General features: G+C 33.9%; 3 protein-coding genes across 4 annotated transcripts; 1 reads left to right on the forward strand and 2 right to left on the reverse strand.

Moving 5' to 3' along the window:
* On the reverse strand, positions 1,895-2,971 carry LOC18595400 (ethylene-responsive transcription factor ERF003). The gene is made up of 2 exons (XM_007023320.2): positions 2,686-2,971; positions 1,895-2,557 (listed from the first exon to the last, which is right to left on the reverse strand). Exons 1-2 carry the CDS (start codon positions 2,766-2,768, stop codon positions 2,104-2,106), a joined length of 537 nt encoding a protein of 178 aa, XP_007023382.2. The 5' UTR covers positions 2,769-2,971; the 3' UTR covers positions 1,895-2,103.
* LOC18595401 (protein RAE1) lies at positions 6,907-11,827 on the reverse strand. Its single transcript, XM_007023321.2, has 12 exons — positions 11,664-11,827; positions 11,505-11,560; positions 10,880-10,966; positions 10,604-10,681; positions 10,312-10,505; positions 9,768-9,909; positions 9,232-9,312; positions 8,581-8,709; positions 8,353-8,430; positions 7,751-7,822; positions 7,589-7,669; positions 6,907-7,458 (listed from the first exon to the last, which is right to left on the reverse strand). Exons 2-12 carry the CDS (start codon positions 11,556-11,558, stop codon positions 7,408-7,410), a joined length of 1,047 nt encoding a protein of 348 aa, XP_007023383.1. The 5' UTR covers positions 11,559-11,560; positions 11,664-11,827; the 3' UTR covers positions 6,907-7,407.
* On the forward strand, positions 13,035-23,263 carry LOC18595402 (nuclear pore complex protein NUP96). Of its 2 annotated transcripts, none has more exons than XM_007023323.2 (6): positions 13,035-13,400; positions 13,961-16,572; positions 16,996-17,119; positions 17,919-18,067; positions 18,378-18,475; positions 22,815-23,263. In XM_007023323.2, the coding sequence occupies exons 1-6, from the start codon at positions 13,370-13,372 to the stop codon at positions 23,008-23,010; spliced, it is 3,210 nt and encodes a 1,069-aa protein (XP_007023385.2). In that variant the 5' UTR covers positions 13,035-13,369; the 3' UTR covers positions 23,011-23,263. The 2 variants fall into 2 exon arrangements, with proteins under 2 accessions (XP_007023385.2, XP_017979212.1); XM_018123723.1 differs by lacking the exon at positions 22,815-23,263 and adding an exon at positions 22,663-22,775.

Consider the following 25,087-nt stretch of genomic DNA (forward strand, 5'->3'; position numbering starts at 1 on the left):
ACACGTTATAACAGTTTAACTAACTGCATAATTAATATTAAAAAAATATATATTTACATATATTATATTATATTTATATATTATATTTCCACGTAAAGATAATACATTACAAATGTTTTCTATAGATATTTTATAGTTTGGAAGCATTGTAAAAATTAAGAAAATTGTTCTTTAATATTAAATTATAATATAATGTTCTCTACAGATTTGACATTAGGATTTCAATGGGGTAATTGCCCCACCCTAGATCTCTCTCTCTCTCTCTCTCTCTCTAACTAAAAGAGAAGATATTCTGAGATCAAAAGAAATTAAGAAAAATCCAAAGCTACCAATTAATTATTTAATATTGGGAGTCGACAGGATTTTATATTTTAAGTTGTTTGGGTAGTCTTTGTTTGACAGGATTGATATTCTGTAATCCCAAAGCTTAAGCCTTTTTGATGCAAGCAAATCAAGTGAAGAAATTTTGACAATCCAGCATACTGACATGTGGGGTCCAAAAATTGTTGGAAATTGTAAGCAAGAGTGATCTTCCCATGCACACATTAGACAACAAATGAATCACTCTTCCAAAAGTGATTATGAGAGATTAAAAAAAGAGTGCTTTCCTTTTCTTCTTCTTCTTCTTCTTCTTCTTCTTTTTCTATTGAGATAATGATGAGGATGATAAGTCATTGCAGATTTTCTCAAAAGAACAATGCTTTACTTCTTGTGGAATTATACTTAAATTTTGCTAGGCCATGTTTCAAGTGCTGGACAGTTTGCTTTTAACATAAAAGCACTTTCCAAGGTTGAGTAACTTGAAATCAACCATGATTTCTAAAACTGGCGGCTGCTGCTACCCTTTTCTGGTAGGGGATCATGTAATAGAGCAAGGTTGGAATCTGATCATTCAATGAATATTAATCTCTGGACTGTTAGATTTTGCAATTGCAGTCTGTCTGCGTATCCTAGATATTGCTACAAATTAAATGTATTCTTACGGATCTATTAACATACAAAAATGGCACATTTTGAAATAAGATGTAGAGGTAGCTCCAGTAATTAAGATTTCAGAATAATACAAAACTGGGGGATTAAAAAATGACTAGGTTATCTTGTCAGGGGAGTCAAAAAGTGTTGCTTTTAAAGAAATCAAAGGATCTGTGCTGGATGGATATCAGGTAAAAGGAAAAGGCGAAGAAGAGCAGTAGGAAAACAAATAGAATGTTCACTGAGAGAGACAATGCATCACCATGGTCTCCAAGAAACTCAAACCTCTTTCACATTGGCTGCCCACTGAATGAGACATTTCTTTGTTCTTTTTTGGACAAAAAATATGTAGAGAACAGGACAACAAGAACTGCAGAAAAATATTAGCTGTCTGTCTTATATGTAAACTTTATTAAACATGACTTGTCACCCTGGAAATTGTCACTCATGTTAACTGGATTCTTTCTTACTGCCAAGTCAATTTGGTGATTCTTCCCCCCATTTCTCTGAACTAGTAATTAATCCTAATTTGGGGCAACCCCTTTCAATTTCCTGCTCGAAAGCAATATCGATCCTTGCATTCACACCAGGAGGCCCAAATCAAGCAAAGTACTGTGCTGTTACCAATGCCCCAAGGAAAAAGAGAGGAGAGAAAATGGAAGAAAAGGTTCATCTTAAAAGAAGCATTGAACCTTCGGTTCCTCATTACTTTTTTGCACTTTCCAAATTTTATATTCCTTTTTTCACCCAATCGAACTTATCATCAAGAAAATAGCATTAATATATACCTCCATATACTATCCAAAGTAATCTGTAAGCTTTTGACTTATCGGTCGGTATTCACATTTTAATGGTGGGATTGATGTGCATCCTCAACCCATACCCATAGTCCCTCTTTATATAAGAAAACCACATAAAGAAATGATAGAATAGGCCGCTGCATGCCTGAATATATGTAATTCAGATTTATTTTAATGTATTCACACTACTTTATGCACATCAATGTTGCATAATGTAGCATCTAATCTTCTATGACCTATAGTTTTACCTTAACTAGAAAAATGAAAAAAAAAAAAAAGGAAGGGAAGAAGCTGCATTAACACTTCGGAAAATGCTACTACATCTTAGAGCTTAGGTTGAAGCAACAGAACAAAGTTCAATAGATCCATAATCAAGCAACTCCTCTATCATTTGGTCTATATGGTCATCTTCTAGTGGAATAAACTGCTGTTCACTCCCCACCTGACTTTCCTCCCCATCCCATTTGTTCTCCGGCTGTCTCCGGCAATCCATTTCTCCAATACTTTGGGCAATGCCACTGGTGGGAGCCAAAGGATGACATTGTGCTGCATAAGACTCTTTTGCTGCATTTTTTTTAGCCAGTTGGAGTGCTGCCATGTGACATTTATGTAACTTGGCTGCCAAGGTAGCTGAGAGAAGCTTTGATGAAGAAGATTGAGGCTCATTGGGATTGTATGGGAAATTCGTTCGTGCTTTTTGGCCGCACATCAGCCTTGCCGCCTCGTCATATGCTCTGGCTGCATCCTCTGCCGTTTCAAACGTGCCTAGCCATATTCTAGTCTTCCTGTGAAGGCAGAAAAGGTTTCTCTCATTAGAAGAAATTGAAACAATCAAGAAAAACGTTTCCCTATAGCTGAAACATAACTAAAAAAGAAAAGAAAAGAACACAGATGGGGTTTGCAAGGAAATTACAGGACGGGGTGTCGAATTTCAGAGACCCAAGAGCCCCAATGTCTTTGACGAACACCGCGGTATCGCTGTTGAGGTCTTCCCATGGTGGGTTTAAGATGGTTGAAGAAGAAATGCTTTGGCTGGTGGTATGTGTGTGTGAGAGAGGCAGAGAAGGAAGGGAAGTGGTGAAAGAGGGAGAGTGAAGGCTTAAGTGTAAGGGAGGGGAGGGGAGGGGAGGGGAGAGGGGGCTCTATATAAGCGTCTTTTGCTGCATTCTCAACCTGGTGGTAAATGGTGATCAAATAAGGGCCCAGCCAGGAGCCAAGAGCCAAGGGCCAAGACTCTTTCTCTCTCTCTCTCTCTCTCNCCGAACGACTCTTCTCTCTCTCTCTCTCTCTCTCTCTCTCTCTCTCTTTGTTAATCCCCTTTTACATGAGCAACCATTTTATTCTCTGCTTTTTCCTCCATTTTGGCTTCAGCTTTTTTAACATTGCCCACTCAAACGTCTCACTCACTTGAAAGGTTTTTTATTTTTTTTTCATTTTTGCCCCTTTCAATTCCATTGCCATCAGCCACATTTCTTTTCTATAGGTTTAGTGTTGTAGAAATTTTTTGTTAGGGGTATAAAGGTAATTTACTTTTACCCCATTATATCATCATTATTATCCCTATTATTATTACTATTATATACAATATTTAAAAAAACTCTTGAATTTTTTATAATTAATGGTTAATTAATTATCATTAATCAAAATATTATTTATCATTTTATACCAACATGACATTGACGTAAAAAGTAAAATATCACATATTCACATCAATATACTACTTGATCATCCATTATGCTATGTCAGTATGCTTCGTTAATGTCACACGATACAGAATTACAAATAATATATCAACTAATAACAGTTAGTCAATTAGTTATAAGAACTTATTTAGTTCCAAATTAAAATATAATGATTTGATCGAATGTAATAAAAATTTATTTAAATTTTCATTAAAAACTCAAAAGCATTTTAAAGTATTACACCTTGATACTATTACATGAAAAATAACTTCCACAAAGATGTCATTTTAAACAAAAACTCTCTCTACTTACACTATTCATTCTCATTTTTAAGTATAAGTTGAACACAAATATTTAGCAAATTAGCACCGATAAAAATGAGAGCTAGATTTATGTTACTTGGTTTTATGTGAATTGTATTTTGTCATACTCATTTAGAAATTAGAATACAATTTTAATACTAGTCTACATGTACCCTCCTTTTTTATTACTTTTTATTTTTTGTTAACTTGTTTCTTTATGTGGAAAAGTAGTTGCATTGCAAGTGGTATATTTCTATAGTTTTTCTACATGAAGATCAAATTTTTTTAAAAAGGGGGTAAGGGGTGTTTGTATTTATTGTTGGAGGTAGTGGACATAGGTACGTGGCTAACATCACATAATTTACTATTACAGGAAACCCACCCATATGGCATATTGTGGGGCAAGGACAGAAAACCCACGTTTCATGTAATTTTCAAGCCCATCCCCCTCTCATACTTCTCTCTCTTTCAATGGGCCTATGTATATAGCTGCAATATTTGACCATATATTCCGTCGTTGCGAATGAGGCAATCCAGGCACAAAAGACTTACAAGTCGACGTCCATGGCCACCCCTTTGTCCCCTTCCATTCATTCAGCCTATTGCTTGGGTCATATTCTCAAAATGTAATGTTTTTTGGGGCATGGAAACTAGCATTTATATATACATGTCAGCAAAGAACCGAGGCAAATCTAGAGACCAAATGCATGAATTTCAGCTCGGGTCCTTGTACCTGATTTACATCATGTCTCTTGCCCCTTGGGAAGTCTCACATGATGGAAAAGTTTGCTCAAACTATGCCCTATGGAAGGGAAGTCTTCTCTATACATACGCCATATAATGTAATAAACTACAAGTTCATTGATTGACCTTTTTTTTTTTGGCTTAAATATTCATTTATTTGCTCTAGCCATTCATGTATACAAAAGCTTATTGGTCTCAACAATGAAAAAAAAAATTGGCTTAAATAACAAAATGAACTCTTAAACTTATTAGTTTATGCAATCGAGTCCTTATACTTTATTGTACTCAAAGAAATTCTCATCCTTCACTTTGTACTGAAAAAAGTTTCTATTCTTGTTAAATCCACGTAAGCCCTTAATCCATAATGAAAAATTTATGATCGTCGAATCCAAAGTTAACTACCATTTTCTATTCACGTAGCATATAACTTGATATAATTATATATGATCACGTGACATTTGAGGTGGATTTCTCTCTTTCCTCCTTCAAACTCATCACATGAAATATGACATGATCACCTTAACTACCCTATGATCAAGTAAATAATTTTTATACGTAAATTTACTATAATTAAAAAATAATGTGTCAATAATTTTTATACGTAAATTTTTATCCAACTTAATACTCCTCACTATAATTAATACTTGTTGAAAACTTAATTTAAATTGAGTAAACAAAACATTTCACTAAATATCCATTCACCATTAGCTTTTGTTGATTTTGAATCAAACAGTGTAGTCACACATAAATCTATGAGATTAATTCTTTTAATTATGAGGTTTCAAATGGGTTAAAAATGGAGCAACATGTTTCAAACCGGCTGGGGGCTTGGAAACTTTTTAATAATTAATTAATGTCCTTGTGCTTATCGTCTTCTAAAAACATATGTTTCTTCATCATCAGGCATTACCATGGAAATATTAGTCCTATATACATATATATATATGTAAATTGGCAATCTTCATCAGCCAACTATTTTCTAAGCTGCTTTTGTTTCATGTTCCGGGGACAAAACAACATAAAAGAAAATTGCTCTCTTGGAATTGAGAGACAAGTTTTTGTCCCGAGTAGAAAGCATGCATTTACGACTTGGGAGGTAAAAGGTAAAGAAGGCATGCATGCCACAATAATCATGAATAATCAGTCCAAAAGGAGAGCAAGTTTTGGTGGGGTTGCCATGCATTGTTTCTGTTCTGTTTTCTTCACATTTACTCAAGGAATACACACTTGAGCTCAAAAAAGCCCTTAAGATTTCACTATCCTACATGCTTACAATGAATTTGACTATTGCTTCATGATTTGGATTCAATCCTTATTATGACTAAACCCTTACAAAAGTATGTTCTTTTTTTTTTTTAATTTCTTGTTACATTATAATGTTTGGATGAGTTGGAAGTTGAGGAAAAGCTAAGAAGAAACATGCAGGCTGTGACGACGAAATGAAGAAAAAGCAGACAACATTAGCAGAGGTTTGCTTAATTTTCTTCATCAGACAAAGAATATTGACCAAAACAAGGAGAAAGACAGACACTTTGCTCTCTTCTCTTGGCCCCCTACCTACATATGCTTTACCCATATCGGTTTATAACAGGAGAAAAAAACTCTTTATATTAATTCTTTTCTCCATTTGCCTTTTATTCTTATTGTCTTTTTCTTCTTCTTCTTTTTCCACAAATACTTCATTCGACTTTCCAGTTCAGATCTAAATCAGGATATCCTCTTAAGGTTAAATTATCCAAGTATTGAAAAGTTACATGTTGACCTTATAGTGCTAAATGTTTTAGATATAGACTCTGTAAAGTCAAAATTGTTAGTATGCAACTGAATATGAGATAATGAATGATCTCTTATCAGGTTTGTTTCTTTGTTTTTTACTGTAAACGAATAGATTTTTCATCTGGAAGTAAGTAGACATCATATTTTGTCCAAAGTAATTTAAGATTATGGTGAATGATCATATGGGTTTAATAGGATTTTAATTTTTAACTTTAAATTAAGAATATTTTTTAGTTTATTTAGATTATTTTGTTTGGGTCTAACTGTACATGAATTGAATTCTTAATCCAATTATGTATATAAACTTGGTTGCCATGCCATAGCAGCTAACTAAAGTTGGACTGACATGACAGCCCACCTTTAAATTCTTCCCAAATTGCAACTATATTTTCTCCCAAATTGTTGCACTCTTTTCAGAAAAGATTTCTGTCCCTCAAGATTTTTCCTCCTTCACCTGGCAAGGGTTACACTGTAAAGTCAAATAATATAATTAAAAATAAAATAAAATAATAAAAAACCTGTTAAACAAGTTAACAGATAAACAACATCTGTACTGTAATGAATTAAAATAAACAAATTAAATTCGTCCGATGTACTGAACTATAGGAAATAAATAACAAACAGGAGACCTTTACGTGCTGCAAAAATTGCTTCAAAAGGAGAAAAGAATAGATCATTCATCGCCAAGTTATAATGTTTTTAAATGAGAGACCTAAAAAACTTGGAAAATTTGTCAACCCTCATAAAAGTAAGCTTTTCAAACAGCCAACAATGGAGCAACCACTCTTATGGACTCTTCAGCCCAAACATTGATCACAAATTACCCAAGGGGCAGCATTCTAGTTAGACAGGTAACTCAATTCATATCCCAGTTGCTATAATGGGAGAAGGAATGACAGGATGTTCGAACAACCAGCGAGGGAGCGGCAACTCTATAGATTCTAAACCCTAAACCATTGAACATCCAACCGAAGGAGATAAATAACCCATGGGGAAATGTTCCTAATGTACACACAACTCATTCTTATCCTAGTTTCATACGGGGATAAGCAATGGCCATCTAGGAACCAGAAAAAGAAAATGACAAATCCTTTCCTCTAGTTTCAATCATTTTCTAACCAAAAGCAACCTTCACTTTCTACCACTTGTTCCAACTCGTGGCTTGCCTTTAACTTCAGATTCCTGCATGGGAAATGACATTAACAGTTGCATTCATGTGTGAAAATTTCTTATTTTGGTGTTTCCAATAAAAAACAAACAGCTTAATGAATAAAACAGATGATCAAATACGAAATCATGCATGTTGACATACCTGAGGCAAGTGCAGGAAAATGTAGGTCTTTGCTGTTGATGGGTTGTGATTTTCAGCACCCTTACTCCAGTCATAACAAACCTATAGCAAATTCAAAGTGAGAATCACATTACGAAACTTTTCCAGTTCAAAGAGAAAATCAGCATGGTAAAAAGGAGATACCGAGTATGCAAATATTGACCCATCATTGTTGAAAGTACTACAAGGTATGGGTTGACTACACCTTGACATGGCCTGAAAATCAGAAAAAGATAGTATTATATAACTAAACCAGAAAGCAAAACATATTATCTTTCCTGCTGGAGCTAAAATTGTCAAGTCCAGAACACTTTCAATTTATTTTAAAAAATAACAAACAATTTAATGTTGGTTTTCTTTTCATTTGGGGCAATTGACCTCTCAAAAGAAGCAAATTGTCAAAGGGTTTCATGAATTCCCATATTCCAAAATACAGAATGGTGTCAGTGTCACTGATGGTAGCAACTATGAACAATATCAAACTCCAGGCTTCAACAATCAGTGCAACCTTTCTAATAGACCCACCTTCACCAATCTGACTCTACTGAGAAGCTCTCTCTCTCTCTCTCTCTCTCTCTCCTTTCTTTGAAATTAGTTTTCTGAAAGCAGCAATTTTATTAATTTTGAACCTTATGTGCACAAGTAGGATAGAAGGTCATTCGCCCCCAAAACAAAAAAACTTACAACAGTTCTGTCTCGTAAATGATCTTATTGTTGCTTAATTTGAGGAAGGATTCTAAGAATACCTTTAGTCTCTGTTTGCTATCCTTGTCCCAAAAATTAAAAGCACCATCAGACCCTGCAGTGGCAAAAGTGTGATGTATCTGAAACAACAAACAGGTACATGAGATCATGAGACATAGAAGATTTACTTTCCCAAAAAGTTAATGAATACTCTGGACCCAGCATACATGCCATGAAACATAAAATTGAAGAACTCAACATGAAGATGAACAAGCAATAAAGAAACATACAGGATGGAAGTTTAACGAGTTGACTGAATATATCTCACTGCCATCCCTGTGGCATTTGAAGGTAAAGTTTTTATTCTGTTGTCCATCATCAAGGTGGTGTACGCCAACCCTTCCCTCAATTGAACCAACCTGTAAGAAGAGAACACCAAAGTCAATAATTGCAATCAAGCTATTCTATTACAGTTTGCACAATAAAACTTTTGATGTAAAAAGATAGAAAACCAGACAACTGCCTCTGCCCAATTCAAGTTAGAGTCAGTAATGACACTCAGGTATCAACAAAACAAAAATAAAGTAAAAAATGATAAAATAAAAGCCCCTCAACAACTCCACATAATGACTTCAACAAAAAGAAACAGAGAAAAGGGAGAAAGTAAACATGATTACAGATTGACAGCACTGAAGAACAAACCTATTTGAAAGATGGAGCAGAAATAGGGAGGAAACAATTCACATTATGACCATGAAAATACACAAACTGAACCACTTGGGGAAATGAGGCTTCTAGAAACTGGTCTATCTTATGACAGACAAAATGATGTCTTTAAGTAGCCAAAATGCCAGGGCAAACTGCAAGAAGATAAATAAACAAAGTGTCGAATTGTTGTAAACTTGCTGCTCAAAGGCAAGGCAAAGGTAATGTGCACTTACCAAGAAACCTTGCTGGTCAGGGAAGGCAGCAACACATCTTGTCTGATACTTCAAGGGTGAGACAACTCTCTTGTATTCAGTCTGTTAGCATTTCAGCAAAATTATGAGAAAGGAAGGTGTAAGAGAAAAGAGTAAGCCAACAATTAACAGAAGTAATTCTTCAATTAATCAGTCAGCATTTATACCAAACTCATCATGTCCAACCTCCGTATACAGTACAAAACAACATTAGCATAGACCATTTTTTAACTTGGATTTTATAATAAGTAAAAAGGAAGACACTGAGTGCACCTTAAACTAAATTATTTCTAATAAAGAGAGTGCTTCCCCCAATTCTATAAACAACAATATTCCATATCACCAAAAGTAATACTAAGAAAACCAAACATCAAACTAAAATGAGACAGAAGTGATGGCTCATTCTTACAAGATAGGAGGGGGTGGGGGAGCCTTGACTACATGAAATTATATGACAGAGAGAGATTGGAAAGAGGGAAGAACCTTAATCTATAATTGGAATTATAAGAAAACATTACCTGAGGATTCTGCAAGTTAAAAACTATTAGATTTCTATCAGCAGTGCCCACAACCATCAATGGATATTTTACTGTGAGTGCATAGCAGCGATCAGGAAGTTGTTGAGTATGCACTGGATTTGGCTGCCTTGTATCCCAATACCTAAATGTAAAGGTGAAAAACCAGTAGTTGATCAAAAACCACAGGAATGCAAAGGTATCAAATTGCTGAAATTGATAGATGAAGTAAAAGGGAAATCGTATTGGTGGCAATATGTAAAAGCTATAATTCATGAATGACCAAATAATAACACGAGGAAATGCGTCGAGTGTGCATGTAAACAAATAATAGACCAAATAATTATATTATCAATAGAAAATTCAACTTTAGCATTAAAAAGGATGCGTAGAGTGTGCAGGCAAGCCCACTCAGCAGGAAGGTGAGTTTGCCCTCACATGAAATGCAGAACTCATAACATGATCCTAAACGCTAGGACCCAAAATCAAAAAACATAATTTCAGATTTCTCAATGGTACACAACTGAGGGAAAGACTGGAATATTACTTTAATGTCTTGTCCCAGCTGCCTGTGACTAACAAGTTCATTTCTGGGATCCAGGCAACCTCTTTAATAGGGGCATCATGCATGGCAACTGTCATTGGTTGACCACCAGACAGTAAAGGCCACATCTTAACCTGCTTGTCACAGCCTCCAGAAAAAACTGTTGTTCCATCATCCTTCCAAGTTGAGCACAAAACCTTTTAAATGGGCAAGGACAAAGCAGTATTAGTTTAGCGCAACTATAAATTGAATAATGAATAATACGTCACTAAATACAAGAAGCCTGAGTTACTACCGGTTGATCATGAGTAATTGATGCCTTTGGCGTACTAGCAACAGCTGTACCATTCCGTGATATTTCCCAACATCTCACCTGCAGAATCATTCAACAACGAAATAAAAAGAATTGTCAAACTTCAGCCATCCCACCAATAAACAAAAGAAGCAACAAAGAAAGAAATTTCAGTAACATTTCAATAATTCATTTTCTCACTAAAATTCAAGAACTTAAAGAACAAAATTGAGAAATATAACATTAATCATTAAATGAAAAAAAGCAGAATGAACAAACCTGATTATCCCATGAAGTGGCAACCAAGATATTGGCCTTGGGACTGAAACTAAGGCTTGAAACAGAATCACTGGGCGGTTGCAAAACCTACAATCATAAATTGCGAGTAAAATCCCTTTTCATGAAAAAGATACACCAAAACTTCAACCAAGCTCTCAAAAATTAAATTAAAATTTACATATGTATATAGTAGCATCTCTAATCACAAAAAATTGCTCACTGCCCATATTTATCTTGAAAAATTAAAAGAAAAGGGGAAAGCTAGTTAAGACTAAATGAGGAAGAAATAAAATTCGCATCACAGTATACTACTTCAAATGTTAATTTAACCAAATGCATCTTGGTATAAGCCTTAGTGTGAAGCAAAGAATAAATTTCTTTTTTTAAAAAAAAAAATTCTTCCTTTCCCTAGAAAGCCCAAACAATCTATCCAAATAATCAAATAAATGCAGTAAGAAGAACAAAAGATTCTTTACTAAAAATTTATATAGACTAAAAGGACACGAAAACGATGCTCAATAGTAAAAAATAAGCTCAGAAAATCATAATACACAACCAAGAATCACATCAAGAAAAGATGATTAAAAATTAACACGAGAAATGTGAATCATATAAAACAGAATACCTCAAATGATTTATTAGGGTTATGATTAGCAGCGGCAGCACCGAAAGTAGACATTTCTGCAAAAATTAATCGAAAATAAAATTGTGATTATAAACACTCGCATAGCATTGATGAATATGCAAGAGAGAATCGAGAGTAAGGGGAGAAATGAACAAGTACCTTTGGAGGACAAACAGACAAAATTGATTTTGGTTTTTGAAAGGAGAGGGAAAACTGAGCAAAATGAAAAGCAAAGAGTGTAAAGGTTTTTATATAATGGGGGAAGTTCGTTGTTGCGGTGCGAAGCGGTGTAGGTTTAAGGAGAGCACGCGTTGCGTTGGATGGACGCCCTCATCACCGCGTCCGTTCCGCTAGTAAGCATTTTATAGCATTTCCACGTCCAGAAACGGTGTATGGTCTAAATAATATTTTATTTTGGTTAAATTTTGAAATTAATATTATTAATTTAATTATTAAAATATTAAACATTATTTATTATTTATATTAATATGATATTTTTTGTTAATGTAATATAATAATCTGTTGATGATAACATGATTTTTTTTTATCTATTTCACAATAATTTTCTCACTATTTTAAATTATAGAGAATAAAAATTCAATTTTTCATTGTCTCATAATACTCTTTCTCTTAATTTTAGAAATCTATTTATAATTTTGATTTGTTTCTTTTTCTTTCTAATCATGTTTAAAATCATTAAGTTACATTAGATAATTTTATGTCACATTTATAAAATTCATATTAATACTTGATCACATCACATCATTTGTGAAATGTCACTTTATCATTATTATGTTATCAAATTTAATGTCACATTAATAAAAAAAATCAAGTTAATATAACCACATACCATATCAATATAAATAATAAAAAAATTTTAATACATTGAACTGATATTATTAATTTTTAAAAATATAAAAATTTAATTTTTATAAATTATTACAAAAAGATTAAATTTATGATTTTGATAAAATATAAGAACTAATTACATAATTTAATTTTTAAATTTTATTGAATAATTAGATAAATATTACAAATTATTAAAATAGTCAAACAAAGTTTTTTTTCAATTAGCGAATTATTAATCCTTTTAAAATTATTTAAAATTAAATATTAAAATTTAATTCATGATTACCTTACTTTACTTAAACGGAAATAAATATGATAACGGTATCGAATAGCTTTCATTTTATAGCACAATTAAGTAAAATTAAGATATTTTATAATCGTATTTCAATAAACATTATACGATCAAAGGAAGTAAGATTAAGATAATTTTTTTAAAAAAAATTAAAATATCTTAATAATCATTATTATTTATCATGGGTTCGAGAGAGATTCAGATAATGATTTTGATATATAATACTCGAATTATATTATAAATAATAATTTTGATCATAAAATTTTAATTTTAAATACCTTATTTTTTATTTATACACTTATAATTAAAAGGAATTAATTGTTTTATCCATATCTCCTTTAGCACAGCAAGGCTCGAGTCCCTTCCCCAATTCAAAACTTTTTTTTGAACTTTGATTTTTTGATTGTTTTCCGACCAAAAACGAAAGGTAAAAATGAAAGCAATGAGAAAATGTAAATGGCGGAAAACTAAAATTCATATTTGACCTGTTAAGAGGCAGCTAGCTAGGACCCTCAGTGCTTTCACTGTCTACCCTCCAGAACCAAAGCCCACCCCGAGAAACCTTTCCCTCCCATTCCTCCCTCTTTTTCGCTTCACCCTTCTTTCTTTCCCTTCCCTTTTCCCTCTTATTTCACTTCACCACCTTCTCATTGAGGTGATTGAACCCCGAAAGATCTAAAACTGCCGCTGAACAAAACCCCTCATAAACCCTCACTCGCCAATCATGGCGTCCGCTTCTTTTCTCCCGGCTTCAGGTAATTCCCTCACTCTTGCTTTCTTCTTTTTTTTTTTTTAAATGTACTTGGGATTAAAACTTGGGATTAATCCAATCATTTCCTGCTGTTTAACATGAATTAACTACTGCGTTGTTTTAGTTAAGTTTACTATTCTGCTTGGATTAGATAAAAGCATTTTTTTTTTTTTGGGTTTGGTGTTTAGAGTTCAAAGTTTTGTTTTATTTGGCGTTCTTGAGTCCAGCTATTAACTTTCTGGGTCTTTTCTGTTTGATATCCAGTTTTTGTTGGTTAGGAAATTCTTTCTAAGTGTTAAATATAGATCTGTAATGTATGAAGATTGTTACTTTTTTGGGAAAAATTGGGGATGAAAATGTGGGTGTGTATTGGCGTGTGCATATGTTTGCGTTTTGGAATTAATTTTTGTTCCCCAATTGATGAAATTGTTTGCTTGAGCTGTTTGGTCAACACGGTGTTTTTCCTTTTTCTTTTAATTTTTGTTCGTTGCAAGCTTGAGCTGATTAGAGATGGGAGATAGTTGTGTTAAATTACTCAATGTCTGAGTTGTATTTGAATTGCAGGGACTTTGAGTGAAATTGACAATACAACAAGTGATAAATCTACAAGTGGGACGCTCTTTGATGTGGAAAATTGTGATTTACAGATTACATCACTATACAAGAAGAGAAGCCTTTCTACAACTACTGATTTTTTGTCACATTATGTTTCAAGAAAAATTAAGGAATCTTTACCTAGTTTGCATTCCTCTGATTATTATATGGAGCCTTCCTTGAAAGATATGGTAACATTGGAACTCATGGATCCTGGTTTCTGCAGCCGCATTCCAGATTTTGTGGTTGGAAGAATTGGCTATGGTTGTGTAAAATTTTTTGGAAATACTGATGTTAGAGGGTTGAATCTAGATCAAATTGTGAAGTTCCATAGGCATGAGGTGATTGTATACGAAGATGAAAGTAATAAGCCTATGGTTGGTCAAGGCCTTAACAAGACTGCTGAGGTAACTTTGAGGCTTCAACTTAAACATTTAATCTTGGAAAAACAGGAGGTAGATGGTATTGTTAAGAAATTAGGAGAGAGCATGACGAGGCAAGGGGCACAATTCATTGCATTTGACCCAGCAAATGGTGAATGGAAATTCTTGGTTGACCATTTCAGCAGATTTGGACTGAGTGAAGATGAGGAGGAAGATATTATAATGGATGATGCAACAGGGGTTGTCCAAGATCCTGGGGAAATGAATGGTGGTGAGAATTCTGGGATTGATGAAGATATGCAAATAGATACTAATGGACTGGTGCTTTCTCATTCTCTGCCTGCACATCTTGGGCTTGACCCATTGAAGATGAAAGAAATGAGAATGTTGATGTTTCCTGTTGAGGAAGAAGAGGAGATTGAGGATTTTAGAGGGGCAGCTTCTCATCAGAAACCAGCCTTTGGCAAAGAATACATAAGGTCTCCTCTGCATAACTCTAATCAGAGGATGAGTCATAGGTCTAGCCCACCTGTTGTACGGAAAACCCCAGTTGCTTTGCTTGAGTATAATTCTGGTAATTTTGATTCAAGCTCATCTGGAAATGTTCTGATGGTACAAGAAAATAAGGGCATGCCTTTAAAGACTGTTAAAAAAGAAGGTTTCAAGCTGGACCTCAAGCAAGAGACGCCTGTCACTGGTAGCCATTCTAGAAACATAGTTGATGCAGCATTGTTCATGGGTAGATCATTTCGTGTGGGTTGGGGCCCAAATGGCATTCTTGTCCACTCTGGTGCACCTGTAGGTAGTAATGACTCCCAGAGAGTATTGTCTTCTGTAATCAATATAGAAAAAGTGGCAATTGATAAAGTAGTTAGAGATGAAAATAACAAAGTAAAGAAAGAACTTATTGACTTTGCTTTTGATGCTCCATTGAATCTTCACAAGGCCCTAAATTATGAAGAAAAAGAATTGGAAGTTGGATACTTTAAGTTGAAGCTTCTGAAGGTTGTCTCTAATCGCTTAGAGCTCTCTGAGATTTGTAGGAGCTATATAGACATTATTGAGAGGCAGTTGGAGGTTCCTGGTCTGTCTTTGTCTGCTCGCTTGGTTTTGATGCATCAAGTAATGGTCTGGGAATTGATAAAAGTTCTTTTTTCAGAAAGGGAAAATACTGCTCATCTGAAATCTATGGGTGCTGATAATGAGGAAGACGAGATGCAAGATATCAAGGAAGGTCCTCCAGAAGTTGACCTGGAATCACTGCCTCTTATTCGAAGGGCAGAGTTTAGTTGTTGGCTGCAAGAAAGCGTTTGTCACCGTGTACAAGAAGGAATAAGCTCAGTGAATGATTCAGGTTATTTGGAACACTTATTCTTTCTCTTGACTGGGCGACAATTGGATGCAGCTGTGGAGCTGGCTGCTTCTAAAGGAGATGTTAGACTGGCTTGTTTACTAAGCCAGGCTGGTGGATCAACAGTTAATCGTTCTGATGTTGCACGGCAGCTTGATATTTGGAAAATTAATGGGCTGGACTTCAAGTTCATTGAGAAGGATAGAATTCGGCTTTATGAGTTGCTTGCTGGTAATATCGTTGGTGCTATGCATGGTGTTAAGATTGACTGGAAGAGATTCTTAGGATTGTTGATGTGGTATCACCTACCACCAGATACTACATTGCCCACTGTTTTTCAAACTTATCAGCAACTTCTTGATGATGGAAAAGCTCCATATCCTGTTCCAATTTATGTTGATGAAGGACCTGTCGAAGAGAATGCAAATTGGAGTAGAGTGGAACGATTTGATCTTTCATACCATCTTATGCTTCTGCATGCCAGTGAAGAGAGTCAATTATGCTCCCTGAAGACAATGTTTAGCACATTCTCTTCAACACACGATCCGCTTGACTACCATATGATCTGGCATCAGCGGGCTATCTTGGAGGCTGTTGGTGCTTTCTGTTCTAATGATCTTCAAGCTCTTGACATGGGACTTATATCCCAGTTGCTATGCCAGGGGCAGTGCCATTGGGCTATCTATGTAGCCCTTCACATGCCCTACCGTGATGATTATCCTTATCTTCAAGCCATTCTTATCCGGGAAATTTTGTTCCAATATTGTGAATCTTGGAGTTCACAAGGATCACAACGCCAATTTATCGAGGACTTGGGTGTTCCATTGCAATGGTTGCATGAAGCTATGGTATGTTATTGGTTTTCTAGATGTCATTGTTCTAACTTTGTGTGTCTGAAGCCCTTTGTTTTTCACTTCTTGTTGGTCTAGCCTGATTGGTATTCTATGTTAACATTCAATGCTTTGCTGGTACCTTAGATGCTCTATGTGGGTTAGATCCATCATTAGTTTTAGATTCTTTGCCTAGTGGCAGAATATCAGCATCCTGGTTAGGTGGAATTCTTTTTGAGAAAAAACAAAGAAGTTGAAATGTTACCTTTTCTTTAAGATGGACTGTTATAAAAATTAGTATCAATCTTGATTTGTCCTGCTCTATGCTTGTGTAGATGTTGGTGAGAGAGAGAGAGAGAGACAGAGCACTCATGGTGGCTGAAAAATCCTTTGAAACTTGAGTGTTGTTTCTTGTTGTGAAATTTTCCTCTTATGGTGCAGGCAGTTTATTTTAATTATCATGGGGATTTGCCAAAGGCTCTCGAGCACTTTCTGGAATGTGCAAGTTGGCAAAAAGCTCATTCTATTTTCATGACTTCAGTATCTCATGCGTTATTCTTGTCTGGTAAGATCTCATATTGCAGATTAAGTAATTCATTTGTGCCTTTTGAGTTTTGTTGTCCTGTTATCTCTTTATGTAATGCCTTGTTGATGTGACTTAAAATCGAATTCAAGGCCTCCACCCTTTTCTCTTCCCCAATAAAACAAGAAGCATGATAATAAAATTTGTAATCACAAATGATTATGATGTTGTGACCTACTGAGATTAATTGGTTCAGACCTCAAAGGAATTGATGTGTGTTATGAATTATGGTGAAACACAAAACCACATAGCATGAAAGAATTTCCTCTTGAGTTTTTGTTTCTTAATATACAAGTTACCTCTTCGCACCTCTAAAAAATATTCATTTAGCCTTGTAAAATATGTATAAAAAGGAAGTTAGAACTAGAAAAGTTATCTTTGAAGGGAAAGGTGCATACTTTTGAAAAACTTGAGAATTGTAATTAAGCTATACAACCAAGGGGGTTCTTGTAATTTACTCTATTATCTGTTTATACAAATGTATTTAGAGTATATTTGCCATGTTTATGGATGCATGAGTCTTATCACTTGGGAGGTGGCACTCTCAATTTGCACTGTTTAGAGACACAGACTCATGTAAATGTGGATCTCAACTACTTTTTGGGATCAATCTTAGTTATTTAATTTTGTCTCAAAAACCAATTTACATTTGAATTTTTTTCCACATATTTATACTAGATTAAAGAATTTAAATGTACAATTTTGGGCCATTGAAGAACTGAGAAGTCTCAATTACCTTCAATATTGTTGATCCAAGTCTTTTATTTTTTTCTATATGCAGCCAATCACTCTGAGGTGTGGAGGATTGCGACGTCAATGGAGGACCACAAGTCAGAAATTGAAAATTGGGACTTGGGAGCTGGAATTTATATTTCATTCTATGTAGTAAGAAGTTCATTGCAGGAGGACAACAATACTATGGGTGAACTGGTAAGAAATTCATGCAAATATCAATGGCATGGTAGAGTCTAGTTCTGAATTTAGGCTAACGCTTGTTGGATGGTTCAATTATTAATCAATCATGTCATTTACAGTGGTGAATCATTTGTAAATTACAGCTGCAGCTTTATAGGATTGTGTTGAGTGCAGTCCTTAGCTTCAGTTATGTTATTAATATAGCTTCAATCACTTGTAAACTTTAGTTGCATCTTAATGGGGTTGTAACCTCAAGCTGTTGAGCCAAATTTTATGTACTTCTTCTTACAAGAAAATGCTGATGAACATTTTGTTGCATTTACAGGATTCTCTTGACAGCAAAAATGCAGCTTGTAGGGACTTTCTTGGTCGTTTGCATGAGTCTTTGGCAGTTTGGGGTGGCAGGTTACCAGTTGATGCAAGGTATTTATGTTGATCCTGCTTCTTTGGTGGGTGTGTGTGTGTGTGTAGATAGTTAGATAGATTGGATTTGAATGTAGAATGGAACTTGTCACATTAAAAAGTTTTAATATGAGAATCTCAGCTTGTGATGGCACGAAGTTTGATTAGTATCAGCCTACTTTAAACACACAGGGGCCAAGAACTAAATGAAATAAAGTAGATACCAATAAGCTTACAATAATTTATTCCAGCCAATTTTTTTGATCTTCCTATAATTAAAAGAAATACAAATGTAGAGACTTAGTTCTTATGTACAATTGCTCAATTGTGAAGGTATTAACTAACTTAGCTGGTAAAGTCTACCGCCTAGTGTCTGAGCCCATCTGTCTGGGCTTGCAAGTTCATTTAAATGCCCATCCTTTCATTACCTTTAAAATTATTCAGGAAATAGATTGACATCTCTGCTTAGCTAGCTTATGTCTGTGTAGCAAGTTTTCGTAATTTTTCTTACAGATTTCCTTTTTCATTATGATATGTTATCATTTTATTCACTTGGTTCCAATAGAAATTTGACAGTGAATTCATGATAACAAACCTCTTTTGTTCTTTGCCTTTCACATTTGTCCATTAACAGTAGTGTGAAATTTGTCATGTACACTAGTGGAAGGGGGAAAAGTATTAAGTTTTGCTAAAATTGAGAGAAAGCTCACACATTCATTAATGGTACCTAACGGCCCCAAATACAAGAAAAAAGAAAACTACCACTTAATACATGAAAAAAGGATAAACTACCAAAGAGTACTGGCCAACATGGCCAATAAGCGAATTAACTGTTGGTTCATGGGTACATGGTTACAAACCACTAATGAGAACATGTCCATAAACTCAACTTACATGAAGGAAAAATTACTGCCTAGCAAACCATCAAAGTCTGCAACTCTCCAAGCTTGACCTCAACTTCAACAAGTTTATAATGTCATTCATAATATTCCTGTGTTTGTCAGCACATATCCTTGGAGCTATTTCATTTCATGGCGACTAATGATCTGTTATGGAATATGTTGTGTGACAAAAGCCTTAGTCATCACTTATCATCAATGATATTAGTCATAATGTTGTTTCTAATTACATGGATTTGATTTAAATCATATAGAAGTTACTCTGGCATTTTATTGCCCTTATCAACTTGAAAGTGGTTCTATCCAGTGTTTTCATTTGAGCTGCAGCTGTCATCAGCTGTCTAATAAGGAACCAGATTTTGTACACTAAAAAAATGAACCTCAATTTGGTAAAGAGGGGAAGCCAAATTATTTGCAGATAACCATATTACCCAAGTAAGCCCTTGAACTTCACTAAAAAATGGAAATAAGCCTTCTATTATTGCATGAAATTATGGATATGATTATGAACCCCTATTTGGGTGGATTCAGACCTTAGATGTCACTGAATATTCCATATTCTGTTTTAACATGCTTGGCTGGCTGGTGCAGTCAATAGAAAATGCTGATGTGGATGGTTTTCACATGGATTAAAAAATTGGAAAAAGAAAAATAATCTTCTTAAAAAATTTTTAAAAGACATAGTTCTTTCTCCAAGTGCATATTAAAAATCAAAGAAAAAAATAGTGTTAGAGATTTTGCAACAGTTAGACTCATGATGAAAAAAAAATGACGACAACAATAATTACAAATTTACAATCAGAGAATCAAAATTGAAAAGGAAGACCAAAACTAAAACTGTTATTAAGGGGAGAACCAAACTTGAAAATCATAGCATCAAATCACACTTCTATGGACCATAAACTTGCATGTAATATCATTGACGCTGACATGGTGAAAACAAATGTTTCAGTACCAAAAATGCCAAAAAATAGTTTGAATCTTGTATCAGTTAATCCTATAACAAATAAAACAGCCCATAAAAATTGTTCAAAAAAGCTTAAAGAAACAAATGCCAAACATACCAAAGAAATAAGCTTTAATTTTTTTCTTTTTAAATGGAGAAATAAACTTTCAATGCAATGGAAAACTAAAAAGAAAAAATAATGATAACCCATGTCAAATTTGCCAAAACCCTCTTCTTCCCTCACAAATTTTGTCTATTCTTTTAGCGATGATGACAATAAGCCTCGTGAAGAGAGTGGGGTTGTGTGCATGTTTGATGACCTAGAAGCCTCACGCTCTGTTATGGCTCTCCATTTGTTTCAGCATCATCAATATCAGATCTGGCTTGAGCTGGATCTGGCAATGCAGGCAAGATCTGATTAGCAGGACTCTAGATCTGGTGTTAAGATGCTTATATGAGGCTGACAATCTCATCAGCAGGGAAGAGATCATGAAAGGAAGAGGAGAAAGAAGATAAAAAAAAAAAACAAAACCAAAAGTTTTTAAATTCAGAACAAAAAACATTTATTTAATGGTTTTAAGCTTTTAGGGTTAATAGTATTATAAGTTTCATTCTTTTTGCCAGTTAAAAAATAAAAAGTATATAATTTCTGGTACACCTCATGTTTTTGTTTTTTAGATAATGGTTTTTTGGCTGCAAGCAAAGCGAAGATAACATGGATTAATGCTCCATTATCTCCATTAGACTTAATCTCACCCATTTTCAGATTTATTGGTTGTAATTACAATGAAACAGGAGTTTATGAGCTTAATTTCATGCAATAAATGATAAAGGGTTGATTTCCATTTTTAAATGAAGCTCAAGGGCTTATTTGAGTATTATGCCCAACATTATGATCAAGGACCAACTGATTAGTTGGATTATTTGGCATTCATAGGTGCATTGTGTGCCTGCTTAGCTCTAATATTATATAAAGTGACTAGCTGAATTGGCAATTTATCACGTCGATGTTCTTCGTTTTTAATGGTCGAAATAAATTAGACTCTTTTTTTTTTTTGAAAAGTAGTTAGACTCTTATTTAACTTGGTAAAGCATCCTCCTAAGTCCCTATTTTAACTTTTTTTTTTCTTTAACAATCCTACTTTTCTCATCTTTATCACAAGCCTTTCTTTTTTTGAAAAGCAATTGCATGCCTTTCCTACAATTTACATTTTTCTTCTAGAACACTGTATTTTTTTTTTATTACTTAACTATACAGATACTATGTGCATGTGAGGATGATTTACCAACTAGTGACTTAACTGCTGTGCATTTACAATTTAGGTGCCATGTGTTAAATTATTTTATGGAATGAAAATGAAAAACTGCTTTAGTGAACTATCTATTCATAGCAATATTAAATTGCTGGATCTATCCTTTAATTTGTTAGAACCTGTTGCAGAAGAATTTGTTATAGATTTGACCTAATAATTATGTCATTTGCGAGACTTCACAATTTTCATGAAATTATAAACTCACATTGTAGTCTTCAAATTTGACCTCTTCATGAAGTTGGAACGAGTCTCTAACTCAAAATATGGGATGCATGTAGCTTTTTAAGATTCTGGGACTTTTACGAGAATTTCTATGGTGGAGTTAGTTGCCATAGGGACCAGTTTGTTTAAGTTGGGTGCTTGCTGGTATGCTATTTGATTCTGTGTAATTAACAAACTGCATATATAGCAAAAGACAAAAGTAAACCTTCTTGGGGAAATGCCTGTAGACTAATACATTTTGATTCAAATCTCTTCCTGATAGTGATTTTTGTTTCCTAGAAGTTCTAGTTTCCATAAATGGAAAAAAACACAAGAAGGAAACAAATAATTCATGTTGTTCACTGTTGTCACTCTTCCTTGTAGAAAGTTGCTGGGAGAAACCAAAACGATTGGAAAAAAGATATAAGAAAAAGCCTTGTATTCAGAAAAATCACCAGTAGGTGGGGTTTGATGGCTCTAGGATATGTATGCAATGGACACACTCAGGTAGTCATTGCGTGTCTACAAATATGTTGATGGTTATAAGCTTGGGCTTTGATTAAGCCAAATGATAAAGGTTTAAAGAGTTCAAAGATTATGCAGCTTTAATAGATAGCTGATAAGTGGATTTACTGAAAAATGTTCATTGTAAATTATTAGTAAAATAATTTTAGCAAAAATGCGAAGTGGTTCATAGAGACAATATAAAAGGAGTTGTGTCTTTGATTTCCTTTGGCATTTATAATCCCCTATGGGAGTATGTATGCTCACTTCTTTAGTTAGTGATCTCTTTTCTCATTGACCCAACTCTTTAATTCCTGACTTGGCAATCATTTGTCGGATCTTCAGAAAGCAGTTTGCTAAATAAAGAGAGGGAAAGGGGCCTAAAGTCAAGCTTTGGGCATGTTACCTTTTTATCCTTATGGTTTTCAGTATCATTCACATTTTCCCTACGTTCTTGTTTTCTAGTGATTGACAGTCTTTTCGAAACTATGGTGCAGAGTGGCTTATTCAAAGATGGCGGAGGAGATATGTGATTTGTTGCTTTCTGAGATTAGTGAGGGTCCTACGCGTGATGACCAGTTAAGCTGCTTTGATACCGTCTTCAGCGCCCCCATTCCCGAAGACCTTCGGTCGAATCATTTGCAGGATGCGGTTACACTATTTACTTGTCATCTTTCAGAAGTGGCGAGTTAGTTTGTCTTAATCTGTTGAAGTTCTATTTTGATTTTGGTGTCTGTGCAGGTTGTAATAGTTTTTGAGTATTTTATGTTACACTTATTTCTTGTAATTGTTCAGTAGGATTCATCAAAATTCAGTGAATAGATATCAATCCAGTTGATGCACAAACCTCTTTGCGGTTCTAAGGTCTGTAGGAGGGAAAATATTTTCTTTCTTCATTCTTTTTTATCAAATCCAGCCTCCTCAAGTTAGGGTTTTTTTCACTTAATATGTATATCTTTTGAGGTGAAAACGTAGATTCGTATTTAAAAGTACTTGTTAAGCTCATTAGAGTATATCTTTGCATTGCACTCGTATAATATAGACAAAACAGTATTTATTGAAATATATTTACATTTTAATAATTATATAGTACGCATTGTATTCGTAAACAATCTAAGTATTAACAAATAAACATCATGTTAAAAAGATTTATGAAAATTAACCTACCTTATAAAATAGTAAAAAAAATGGTAAAAAGTTTAGACAAATTAGCAATTATAAAATATAGAACAACATTATAATATTTTTAAAAACTTATCAAATCCAAACAAGGGAAAAGGAAAAGCAAAAAACTTAGAACCATAAAAACTTAATATTCAGTTGTTTGTCGCTCCTGCAATACTCTTTTGAGAATCAAACAAATAGCTAGTAAACAAAAAAAAAAACATAATAAAATAAATAATAAATACAATCAACTAATAAAAAAAAGTACAACAACAACATTAAATATTACTTAACAGTAAGTAAATGAAAACATTAACAATGTATCTATAAGTTGGTATAAAAGATAGGCTAAGTTGAAATACAACAGAGATCTCTTGAGGAGTATATTTTATAATTAGTTGAAAATTTTAAAAAAAATTCAAGATGAACTGTAGTATTCAAGTAATGTTTTTTTCATCACATTTAGATATTCTAAACTTGAAGAACGCATTAAAAATAGGTAAAATTAATCAACAAATCAAAATTGAAAGTGAACCACAATATTTAAGTGATATCTTTTATGACATTTGAAAATTGTAAACATTAGTATAAAACCCTTTCTATAAACGTTTATACAAAACATTCTCAGAATTTTGAAGAATTCAGTCTACAATAAATGAAAAAGCAAAGTTTGAACATAGGCATGATAAAAAAAAAAAAAAAAAAAAACCAAATTGAACATGGACTTACCTTTCAAACTCACTCTAAGGAGGCTTACCATTAATCATCTCAATGATGGTACAACCTAGACTCCATATGTGAACAACCAGAGCAAGATTTGGGTTGGCATGACAGCTTTTATGACCTGCAATAGAATAACAATAGTAAAGAAAAGAAGCCAAAACAGGAAAGCATCAAATATGTACAATTTACAGTAATGTGAATCACCTCATGAGCCATCTAGTATGAACTGCCCTTAAAAAGACAACTCTGATAGTTCTATAAGTTACAATTAATAAATAAATAAATAAATAAAAGAAGAAAGAAATTAGACTCTTTTAAACAGAAATTTAGCACGTATCATCAGACTAACACAATCAATCATCACAATCTCAAAATATTACTCTAAATATTGTTAATTCTATATAAAGCATAGAGCATCTTCTTACCAACTTGATAGAGTGCATAATTCCAGATAAACAACCATAAATGGTGACAATTGATATCATTATGATTCCAAATAAGTTCAACTCCATGATAGAAAAAAAAAAAAAACTAGCAAAACAAGAGAAAATGTTAGACAATAAAGGCACACACCTGTGCAAATTTCTCTAGATAAGGATAGAAGTCAAACCGTGAGACCCATTGTTGAAGTACCCCATGATAGTAAATGCATCTGCTTAATATTTACCCTATAGTAGTTGATCCATCAGATGGTCTTCCAAACAATGAATACATTTAGACACTAAAATTCTTATGACTAATTCATTCCTTTTGTTTTCCAAAAGATAATGTAGAGAAGAGAGAGAATTCATGCATTGCAGGAAGAAATAAAAGCAAGCTGAGAAATAGAGTTAAGAAATCGAAATTCTAAGAGCAAGAGACCATAATCCAATTCCCAAAAACC

Source organism: Theobroma cacao, chromosome 6 (assembly GCF_000208745.1).
Source record: "Theobroma cacao cultivar B97-61/B2 chromosome 6, Criollo_cocoa_genome_V2, whole genome shotgun sequence".
Lineage (NCBI taxonomy): Eukaryota > Viridiplantae > Streptophyta > Magnoliopsida > Malvales > Malvaceae > Theobroma > Theobroma cacao.